Genomic DNA, 12,180 nt, shown 5'->3' with positions numbered 1-12,180 from the left:
GGTGAACTGCTACGTGGGGCAGAAGGCAGTGAAGCTGATGAGAGACAGAAGGTCTGAGAAATGAGTGAGTTGAGGGGACGTCTGTCTTAGTCCCTCAGATTGGTTCCCTGAGGAAGACACCCAGGTCTTTCTGCCACTTTCCACACATGGGGCTTTGGCCTTCCTCTTAGGTCAGGGACTCCTACCCCACTCCATCCCTGCTGGCTGGGAGACAAGTCCTTGGCCCCGCCCTCCCTCTCAGGGCCAAGGTCAGGGCAAGCACCCAAGCTAACATTACAAATACAGGGCCTGGGAGACTCCCAGAGAAACACACATTGGCGGCTGCTTCCCCAAAGCACACCAACTGTATATTTATAACTGAGATGGCTGGAGTAAGATAGAAAACCAGCTGGGTTATAAACATGAATCATGGTTTGCCTTGAGATACCACAGCTCCTTTGTGAAATCCAGGATTCCTGCTGATAGAAACTTGGGCCTACAGTCTAAAGGCATTTTTTGAAGTAACACAACACATTTTTCTTTTACACAGGCTCCTCCCTGTCTTTCCACTTTCAATTGCTGTGCTGAAGTTACTGAGCTATGGTGAAGATTGAGAGACCAGGGGCCCAGGATCAACAGGCCTTGACGATCCAACTGTTCATGATGCATTTGTGCAGGTGCAGCAAATTCCTCCCGCCTGGTCCTCCCAAAGCAGTAAGACAAGTGCATGTGAGGGTGTGGCTGCAACCCAGACCAGCGTGTGCAGGTGACTTGTCAGGCCCTTATCGCCCCCTTGTTGGCACTGTGAATTGATGAAACCTGAAATAATATTCTAAGGGCCCTACAGCTTTCGTGAGACTTTCAGCTTGAGCTGCTAGTGCTATAGGACAAGCAACCCTAAAACGATGCGGCTCAAGACCAATGGTCTAAGAGTTTCCAAAGAAATTGTTGTTTCTGCAGCAAAGTCAGTGATTGTGACTCTTTTTGATACAATGATTTTTCCTTTCTTTTTTTTTTATTAAGGTATTATTGATATACACTCTTACGAAGGTTTCATATGAAAAACAATGTGGTTACTACATTTACCCATATTATCAAGTCCCCACCCATAGCCCAATGCAGTCGCTGTCCATCACTGTAGTAAGATGCCACAGAGTCACTATTTGCCTTCTCTGTGCTACACTGTCTTCCCCATGACCCCTCACACCATGTGTACTAAACATAATACCCCTCAATCCCCTTCTCCCTCCCCACCCGCCCTCCCACACCCCTCCCCTTTGGTAACCACTAGTCCCTTCTTGGAGTCTGTGAGTCTGCAATACAATGACTTTTTTTTCTGTGTCAGTCCCACAAAAACTTACAGGGCCCCTGCTCCTCCCTGGTGGCTCCAGTTAGAGCATGGCTTCCTCAGAAACGTTCATCCCTAACAAGTATTGAGAAAACCACGTTTCCGAAGAGGAAGATCTAGTCATTTCCCTCATATAATCTCAGGGGGGAACGGGGGGGGGGGGCCTCTACCTTCATAGCCAGGTCACAGTGCTCACTGGCCGTGGTGAGCTGCTCGATGTGCCTGTCCACCTCGGCCACGGACAGGCTGCAGCTACTCTTCTTCCGGCAGCAGACGACGTTCTCCAGCCCCGTCAGCACCCTCTGCAGCTCGGAGTTCAGGTCACTGCAGTTATCTGTGGGGGAAGGCGGTCAGGGTGAGCCAAGCAGGCAGTGGGAATCGCATGCTCTCCTTGGAGCCATGAGGAATGCATTCAGGCGAAAACCAACAGCCACAGAGGCTGATGCCTCAGTTTAAAGCCCTGCACCCTAATCTTGCCAGCTGCTGGCACTACCTCTGAGGCTTGGAGTCAAGGCAGGAGGTTCAGACCATGGCCATTTTCTAAATAGCCATGCCAGGCTGAATTCTCTTGTCTTTTACACAGCAGCCATGTCTCAAGTTTCTTTAGTAGGAATAAAGAAGTGTCCCAGAAGGGGCTGGCGGGACTCCAGAAGCCTTCTGGTCAACCTTCCTACTCAGCCATTCAGACAAGCATGGACTCTAGCAAGAGTTTCAGCAAAGACGATCTCATAACTTTATTAAACAAAACAAAAAGGCCCAGAGTGAGCAGACACACTAGGCACTTTAAAAAAATAGAAACTTTAAGAGACAGTCCTTGCCCTCAGTGAGCTTATAGTAAGAACATTTTTCTGATATAACCAATTGACATGCTCTACTATGGCAATTTAACCCATTTTTTCCATCAGGGGAAGGACAAACTGTTCTAACAAATTCCATATTGTTTTCCATGTAGAGGTCCTGTAAATAATTCTGATAATTTGATTCCTACTTAAAAATCCCAGTTACTTTTAACTGCTAGACATCCAGGGCCTGGCCTGGGAAGGAAATTAATTGTAATCTTAACAGTAAGCTAGACATATTTCAGAAGATAATTTTGTTGGGGGAAAAAAAACTCCCCTTAAGATCAAATACAAACTGCTAACCCTTCTATTTTGGATTCTGTGTATCACCATGCCTTCAATTCTTGCAGCAAGACAGGTGTTAACTACAGGCATCTCTCGATACACTCTCCCTGCACACAGCCTGACTCCCGCACGAAGGCGCGCAGAGTGTCCGTGTCCCTTCGTCGCTCCTCTCCCTCCTTGTCCTGGCTCCAGGGACTCAGTTGCTCAGCTGCTCTTGGGGCTTGTCTTTGAAAGACTTGGAGAAAACTTAGCACTATAGGCACATGATTTATCAGAATATTTTAGTCAACTTTATCTGACTGCCTGTAACTCTAAAGTTGCCTAAATCTAGAGAGAAGACAGCCTGAGGTTTTCACTCCAGCCCACGAGCATAATTATTCCCCTCCTCTTGCTGTTCCTGCCCCATCTCACCCATCACTGTGAATGGCACCACCACCCACCCGGTTACTCAGGTCAGCTCTCAGGCAACCCTGATTTCCTTTTGCCTCACATCCTAAACCCAATTCACCTGTGACTACAACCTCCAAATCCTATCCCAGCATGACCTCTTCTTATCATCTCCACTGATAGCACTGTAGTTCAAGCCACCATCACTTCTCAGCTGAACTACCTCAACAACCTCCTACTTCCATTCTCTACCCTGTAGCCAAAGTGAGTCTCTTAAGGACATAAGCCAGATGATGTTACTCCCTTAGCCCAAACCATCCAATGGCCTACCACTGTCATTCAACTAAAGTCCAAATTCCTTACCAGAGTCTGTGAGACTCTACATGATCAAGATTGATGATGCTCTCAATGCAGGGTGCCCCAAGGAATTCCCTGGGAGGCTTTTATAAAATACCACACTGTCCAGGCCCCACCAAAGACCAATTAAATCACAGTCTCTGGGGGTGGGGCTTGGGCACTGGAAAATTTTTTTAAGTTCCTCAGGTAATTCCATGTGCAGCCAGGGTGAGAACCACTCATCTTGTCCTTCCCCATCTGTCTACTCCCGCACATTCACTATGCTCTGCTCACACTCCAGCCTCCTACTCTCCATTGCTGGAACATGCCACTTTCTGTCTGCCCCAGGCCTTCCTTTTCCTTTGCTGTTTCCTCTGCTGAGACTGATTTCCACCCCAATTTCTACTTATTATTCAGTTCTAAACTCAAATCACCTCCTCACCAAGCTCTTTTCTATCTAAAGCCTGGGGTTCCATCTCCAATCCCTGCTCACTTCCCACCCCACTTCCTACCTTCTTTGTGACAATCATCACTATCTGATCTGACTTATGTGTTTTTTAAATATCTCTTCCCTGCTGAAATGTAAGCTCCATGAAAGAAAGGACTGATCATCCTCACCATTGTATCTCTAACACAGAACAGTGTAGGTGATCAAAAAAATGTTTAAGTGACCAAATATAAACATCAATTGTATATTTAAGAGGCACTAAGACTAGAAACAGAGAGTCTGTCATTAGCAGCATGTTTTACATCAACCTATGCTTTTTGTGCTTGTTATGCTTCATGACCTGAGCTGCTAACAACTGGAGGCCACTCCTCACTGCAGAAGGCAGCTCAAGGCCAGCAGGTCCAGAGTGAGGAACAGCACCTCTCTGCAGCCACATGTGCTGGTGGAACTGTCTCTGGAGGATACTTCATTCCAGGGTGGTAACTGGAGAAGTTTCTCCAAATGATCATTTATCTCAAGGTACAGGGTTTCCTGGTACACTGAGCTGGAGTTTACACACATTCCTGAATCTTTTGTGTTATTAAGTGCTTGTGAGGGAGATGAAGAAGTAAGATGCTTCTATTCAGCTATTCCATCTGAATACCCCCAGCACAGACCCATGATACCATGACCACACTGGGCATGTCTGCTGATGGGCTGTCACAGGCCCCAAGTCACACAGGCCCCAGGAGGTGGGTCCAGGATGCATCCAGAGGAGGTTGGCTACAGGAAACAGGGGAGGGTGTAGGGATCTGACCAGCACTTCTCATTCTTTTATCAAACAGTGGCTGAGCTTTGTTGTAGGTTAGTAGGGTACAAAAATGAGCAAGAGACTCTGAACTCTGAGGGGCTTGCAGATGTGCAAGGCGAAGTCACAGTCCCTTCTCTCAGCTGTCCCTCACTCCCCTGGTAAAAGTAATTATACAGAATATAATGCAATTTCCAGATGGAGAATCAGGACTGAAGAGGGTATTTAATTTAACATGTAGACTATAAACAGCCAATGAGCATCTTCCTTTCAAACCAAAGAGGGCTGTAAATGTTTTCTTTGGTCTTAGAGAGGCAAATGCGTAAGACATGGATTGGATGATGAACCTGCCTGTCACTCACCAAGCCCTGCCCTGTGGTCTTATATGAGTCCCCTAATTATCAGGGGACACTTGGCTGCCCTTTGTCACCGTTCCATCACAGGAGGAGAAGGTGGCCGGGCTGGCAAGGGTGGATATTCTGGGTCCCCTGTCCGAGGAGCTGTCACACAGCAGCAATCACTCACTGCTGCTCCCCCCAGCTCGATGCTGCCCAATATGTGGGGGAACTACCTTTCAGAGTCTGTGGCATATTCTTCTAAATGTAGACTTAGAGTAAATTCTCAATTCTTTCTCCTAGCCTATAATGCCCTGCACAGTCTGGCCCCTGCCAGAGACTGGGGCTTCAGCATCAAAGGGAGGTGGTTGGAGTCTCTATAAAAGACAAGAGGTGTAAGTTAAGGCACCAGGGGAACAAGACAAGCTGAGACAGGGAACCAAGTGTTCCAGGCCAGAGGTGCCTCATTTACAGATCACACGATGAGATATCACTTCGCTCCCATTATGATGGATTCTACTAAACAACAAGGGTTGGCCAAGATGTGGGCAAAAAATAACCCTTGTGGCCTGTCAGTGGGAATGTAAAATAGCACAGCCACTATGCAAAACAGTAAGGGAGTTCCTCAACGATGAAAAGCAGAACTACCATAAGATCCAGCAATGCCATTTCTCAATTCAATTTCAAAAGAATTGAACGTTGGACCCAAACAGATACTTGTCCACCCATGTTCACAGCCGTGTTATTCACACTAGCCAAAAGGGGGAAGCAGCCCAAGTGTCCATTGACAAATGGATAAACAAAATGTGGCCAGTGAAATATTATTCAGCCTTAAAAAAGGAAATTCTGACACATGATGTAACATGGATGAACCTTGAGAACCTTATGCTAAGTGAAATAAGCCAGTAATAAGAGGGCAAATACTGTATGATTCCACTTATATGAGGCACCTAAAGCAGGCAAATTCACAGACAGAAAATAGACTAGAGGTTACCAGGGGCTGGGGAATGGGGCAATATTGCTTAACGGATTCAGAGTTCCATCTGGGAGGATGAGAGAGCCCTGGAATGAATGGTGGTGTCAGCTTCCCAGCTCTGAATGTGCTTCTTGCCTGGTGTGCTCATTATGGAGCTCCAGGGTGGAGGGCGGCGCGGACGCAGAGCCGCAGCACCTCACGCTGTGCTATGCTTTCACAGGAATGGAAAGGGTGCAGCTCCATGTCCAGGAGACGGAGAGGAGGCCTTCCTACCAAACATACACTCTTTTATCAGATGTGATTTACATCTCTCCAAAGAGGACCTGAGGTGACATACAGCAAACAACCACAAATCAGGGAAAATACTATGATACAACACAGAGCCTGGGGAAAGGTGAAGACACAAGCAGAGGCAGCACAGCGGCCAGGGCTGACTCCTTCTTTTAGTCTGGAGCTTCCTGGCAGCCAAAGCAAAATTGAACTATCTCCTGTCAGAAGGAAGAAACATTCCAGTTTCACAAGGGAAACGTGTGTTTTTAGCAATAGATACTAAAAGAATTTAGGTATACAGGACTTCGTATGTGGTGTGAAGCAATGGGATTGCCAATTCCTCAGCAAGTGTCACACACAGGCAGATTAAAAGAGGGGAGACCCAGGTACTCTGGGAATCCAGAAAGGAGGCACGGGGACATCCACAGCTATGACATTCACCCAGCGGCCCTGTTTTGTTAAGCACGTATGGTTTCTTCTTAAACTAATCTTCAATTACAATTAGGCTGTAGACCATAAAAGTACAATGGGAAGGGAATTCTGGGAAGGGCCAAGCTCACACAATCTTGACATTCTGCCCTCTAGTTGTCTAATTGGCTGTAAAGATGAAACAGAGGACAGAGAGCAAGTGGAGTGGACATCTCCCTTCAACCAGAGGATGCAAACTAGCCGCCTGCAGCCAAAGACATGTTTTGTTTGGACAGTGAGGTCTGGTATCTGGCACAGCCTTTAAAAAAATTGTTTTTTAATTAATTGTCAACATTTAAAAATCATTAGAATTATGGCCATTCTTGTAAAATTAGAAGGTCTGGTAATGCTGGGCCCCAATCATCACATGAGAACAATGTGCACAGCGGCCAGCAGCTGGCCCGGTGCAGCTCGGCACGGCCTGGGCGGCTTGCCTGCTTTCCCTGCCCACCTCTGTGAGGGTCCACAGTCCTGGCTGGGCCGTCGTTTCTCAGTGTCACTGTCCCCAGTTACACTTCTATGGAAACCAGAGAAGACAGCTCAGGATATGCTTTTCCAGCAAGAACCCAGAGCCCCAAGTTTTTATGCTGCAGTCTGAGGGGAGACCCGGACACTCTGTGAATCAAGAAAGGCAGCACGAGGACATCCACAGCTATGAACTGAGGCCCACCCAATGGCCCTGTTTGGTTAAGCTTGTACTAGCTGGCAAAGCCGGTTCTCCTCTTTTTCCTTGAGGATCACCTAAGCCTACCGACAGAGCTGTGCACAATAAACTATACCAGAGTTGATTCCTGAATCAGGTGTTAAAGGCTACTAGTTTTTCTGAACCCCTGTAAAAGCCTACCCAACTGAAGATACAGCTAAATGGGCTGATATTAGAATCACCCCCCTGGTCCACCTGAGTCTGCACAGTGGACCTGAACCAGAATGAATCGGCTCCAAAGCATGGTCCCTGCTTCAAAAGGACATTCTCCTGGGGCATTCACCTCAGAGTTAGTGTACATACCTGCCTAGTTTGGAAGCCTCTCATTCTCCTCTTCATAATGGCCATTTTTTAAGCTTTGCCTTGAATCTTTTCCCAGGAAGCCTTCCCTGATTACCTAGTCTCATATTTACTTTCTTCTTTCAGGTCTCTCATTCCCCATAATAACTTATTAATCAACATGTCGACCCTACTAAGTCCGGCCTCTGGGGCACGGGGCACTGATTGCTCCTTCATCCATGTATTCTCAGATGCTCGCTGTGCTGGGCATGCATTCAATGTGTAAAGGAAAACATAAGTCAACTTTTGAAAGCATCAGGTTTTTGTTAGTGTGCTCACTGATCAAGTATCATCAATCTTAGACCTACCGTGTGGCAAACCACCCCTGCTAAAAAGGTAGAAAGCTCTCAGTTAAGGTGGACCCCCAAGGTGGAACTCCCACTGAAGCCACTGTGAGTGTCAGCCAGTCTGAGCAGCAGGAGCAGCTGTAGGCCTGCTGTGAACCGTCCCAAAGCCTTTCCCAAGGGGGATGTGGCAGGCCAGGCCATGCCCATACCTATAACCCTCGAGGCCTTCCCAGGACGACACACGGCCCCCACCTCTGTTTTCCCCGGGCACACATCATGCCTTGGAAAGCACTTCACATGGAGGAAAGACCTACAGGTTCTTTCAGCATCAACCCAGACGTACTGCTAAGCGGCAGGAGGTGATACCCCAGGGAGGGAACCATTCAGAGCCTGCAGTGGCTGTAAGGCTGAGACCAGCTGGGCTGTCGCTTTCCTTCAGCTCTCTCCAAGGTGCTCCCTACCTCCAGCAAGGAAGATACAAAACCAGAACAAAGACATGGAAGATGACAGTCTGAGAGGAAAGGAGTGAGAGAGTACCTGCACAAGTCACACCCTGGGACCGGCCCCAGGGTCTGTGTCTCCGGAAGGCAGGAGATTAGAAGAACGGTGCTGGTACACTTCACAAACACCCAGCATCACCAACAGTGGACAAACTGATATTACGGACCTCCTGCACAGCAGTGAGGACACATCACCACCCATGTATATTCTTGCAAAAACTGTTAACCTCAAATCTAGTAAGATTTATTATTATTAACATTAATTATTAAAAATTATTTATCCAGATCGAGGAACTTTCTATGACACTACTAACCTGGCCTCTTTAAAATTGTCAATGTCATAAAGACAAGAAAGGTGGGGGACCTGCTCTAGATTAAAGGAGGGTAAAGAGACGTGTGAATATGTAAATATGATGTGTGAGCCTTGATAGCAACTTGGATTAAACAAAAGCAACTAAAGACATTAATGGGACATTTGGGGAATTTGAGTAAGGACTACATATAATGTTCTATCTAGGTTAAGATTCTCCAGTATGATAAAGGTACTGTGGTTATAAAAGAGAAGTCTCTGCTCCTAAGAGGTTTATGCTGCTCAATTTAGAATGAAGCATTCAGATGTCTGCAACTTAGTTTCAAATGGCTCAGAAAAAAAATTCCTGCAGGTATGCAAACTCAAATGTGGCAAAAGGTTAACAGCTAGTGAATCCAGGCAAAGGGCTTACAGGGATTCACTTTACCTTTTATGTGAGATTGAAGTTTTTCAAAATAAAAAGCTGAAAACAAATACCTCAATGTTTAAAGCAAGAACGTCTACCACTGCACAGATATGCTGAAGTCTGGATGTAATGCGGGGACCACCATGGCAATCAGTTTCTCAATGCAGCTGAGACACTGGGCATGCACCCCTGAAAGGGTCCCTGCCTCCCCCAAATTATCCCCTGAGAACACAGGCAGGAGTCAGGCGGGAGTGCCAAGAATTCCCAGCTACCAGCTGTCACCCCTCCTGGGTCCTGACTTCGCCAGGAGGAAAGAGCCTCTTCGGTGTCTCTTCTTCCAAAGAAAGCAAGGTTGCATCTACAGGACTTCTATTTCAGCCAAATTGCAATAGCCTGAGATTTGTTTCACTTCGCTGTTGTCACTTCCCAGTTTTGACACAGTACGTTTCTCTAAAACACCACCTCTGACCACGTTCCCCCAGGCTCACTAACCTCTGGTCCAAAGCTGTGCTAGCCCTCAAGAGCGAACAGTGCCAGCACAGGGAGCCATCAGCCCCAGTCCCAGCCACTGTGGCTCTCACTGTGGCAGGGACAGGAGAACTTCCAGAGCCACCAGGAGGAGGGACCCGAATGTGGTCTGCAGAACTTTCTGTCCCAGGAACAACGTTCGCAATGATGGGCCTGCAGTAACACTAGTGAGGTTCCACCCTTTATTTCCATTACAGATTAAATACACTTTCAGAGGCTGCTTTTGAGAGCTAGCACTCTTTATAATACTGATTTTTAAGGAAAGATAAATCATGAGTTTTAAACAACCAGAAAATGGCCCAACCCAAAGAGACACGGTCTGCTTAGACAATCAAGACTGCTGATATTAGAATAGCAGTTCATGAATTGCAAAAATTATGAGACCTCATTTTGAACAAATGTGGCAGATCGATGCCTGGCCATTTTCATTGTATGCCCCAAGTCTCTTTGGAGGCTGAAAAATGACTCACTGGGAGAGTTGGAGGGAAATATTCCAAAGTAACACAGACTGAAGTGGAGCAATGGCCTTTCCTGTCCTTGGGCTTGGTTCCTTGGCCCTCGGGTTCTGGAATGCTATTAGGTGGCCCCTCCCAGGCCCTGCTGGCACTTGCAGACGGGCCTTACTGTCCAGGCTCAGGTCCCTGGATGAGGCACACCACCACTCCAGAGGGCCCTCCGCTGAGTCAGTGGTTGAAACTTGGAAGTCTTCTCCAGGTTTGGTTCTCAGCAATGACCAAAATCATGAACCTCTTGGGAGATACTAAGTTGCCCAATTAAAGCAAAGAGAAGAGGGAAGAAAAAAGAAAAAAGCAACAGAGGGCTCAGCCTGTTCTATCCAACTGGGGTGCTGTTTCTAGTCCCATCTAACCTTTCCAGTCTGTGGACCAAGTCCCCAAAGTTTTATAATCAGGTTACATATAATCTGATTCTCTTTAAAAAAGTCCTTGCTGAGGACACCTGGTTACCTAGCCATCTCCTCATTCCTAATGCAAGTGACTTGCCCTTCATAAAAACACTTCTCTCTAAACTGCCAGAAAGCATTTTCAGAGGAGGGGGGACTGCCCTGTCCTGCCCTTCCCCACCCTCTTCTCCCCTATAGGGTGCTTGACACTTTGGAACATTTTTCCTGAAGCCATTAGGCCTCATTGGCCATTAAGCCAGGAAAATCTGGCTTTAACGTTCAACATATTTCACAGTCACAGCCATGCCAAAGAGCCAGGTTTCATGTGTAAATTCTTCCTTGGTTGTCCTCCAAAAACTACTCATACGGAGGAAATATCTAACTAAATGATCACACCAGCAAGCAAGGTGTCATATGCTTCCTTTCATCCCTAAGGGTCTAACAGCTTAACATCTAAATTCCAGAAAACTAGAATTCCTCACCTAAAAATAGAGGAGATCTCAAAATATGGGTGCAGAACCCATCACAGGCTGTGCAAAGGTCCACTGGATTAGGATTTTGTTTATTTTGTAAACAACTGCTACAGACAAGCTTTGCTATTCCATGAACAGAGTTAGGAAAACAGCCTGCCAGAGGGTACACCACCCACACTAACACGATGCAATGGGCCACGGCACACATCTGTGCTCTGCGCTATTGCCACACCCAGAATCATTCTGGCCTCAGTGTGGTTCCTGTGACGGAACTCTGCAAAATCGCCATCCACAGCAAACGCTCTGCTATGAAACCAGGTGCCGTGATCACACAGCTGCTCCTTCAATTCCCCTGTCAGCACTACAGACCCCAAAGGTTGCACAAAGCCTAGCGCACCAACCACAGGCATGTTTCACTGTTCAGCAGAGGCAGGGAAAAGCAGGGAAAAGCAGAGCCATCTACAGAAACACCAGGGGCAACAGCAAGACGACTGCTTGGCCATGTGGCCCAGACAGGCGGCTTGCCCTCTCCGCACTCTGCTATTCCAGGTTTACATATGAGGAGATTCATAGGGCCTCCGTCAAGGCTGAGGATTCAGCATGTGGATGCATGTAAATGCTCAACACAAAGTGAGTGAGCAAAGCATGTTGGCTATTATGTCCAGCCTCTCTCTCTCTCAGCTAGAACTCTGCCAAGTTGACAAAATAAAAATCTCAAACCATGATTCCTACCTTATCTTTGTCCATTTAATTACTTTGATTTTTCAAACAATTACGTGGCCAGGCTTACCTTGACAGAGGTAACGCAGTTTAAGATGCAGTGTGACACCACAGGGACCCTTCTTTGTAAGACTGCTCAGGCAAGTCAAAGCACTTTCTAAACTGCTGGTTTACTCCTCTAGGTCCTGAGGACAGTGCTCAGGAGTCAACTCACTAAAGGGGCAGCCTGACTCTGATGGGTGGGGTTTGAAAACAAAGAAAAGTGCTTTTTGATAAAGGGAATGGGATGGACTAAGTCCTGCTATCTTAAATGAAGATCAGCAAATACACTGCAGCATATAAAATCCAGTCCAAGAAAGCCTTCAGGTTGTTAATGCAGGTTTGTAAATACAGCAACCATAATGAAATGGCTGCTTTTAATGATTTTCTATAATGGTGTTTATATACGGAAGCTTTTTCCCCTGTTGAAGCAATTTAATTGGAAAATGGCAAAGGAATAAGAGGCAGACATCCAGTTCTGCGGCACGCACACAGGGTCACCACTCTGTTGTAGCC

The 12,180-nt window shown here is 46.8% G+C and overlaps 1 protein-coding gene across 2 annotated transcripts in view; it reads right to left on the bottom strand.

Moving 5' to 3' along the window:
- MCC (MCC regulator of WNT signaling pathway) overlaps positions 1–12,180 on the bottom strand; it is a 407,995-nt gene that overhangs the window by 67,631 nt on the left and 328,184 nt on the right. For both annotated transcript variants that reach the window (XM_036886983.2, XM_036886984.2), the window contains one exon: positions 1,498–1,661. In XM_036886983.2, the coding sequence (XP_036742878.1) occupies positions 1,498–1,661 (164 nt within the window). The remainder of the gene's footprint in view (positions 1–1,497; positions 1,662–12,180) is intronic.

Source organism: Manis pentadactyla, chromosome 2 (assembly GCF_030020395.1).
Source record: "Manis pentadactyla isolate mManPen7 chromosome 2, mManPen7.hap1, whole genome shotgun sequence".
NCBI lineage: Eukaryota > Metazoa > Chordata > Mammalia > Pholidota > Manidae > Manis > Manis pentadactyla.
The sequence above is the reverse complement of the archived record's forward strand: the minus strand, read 5'-3'. Positions and strand labels throughout refer to the sequence as shown.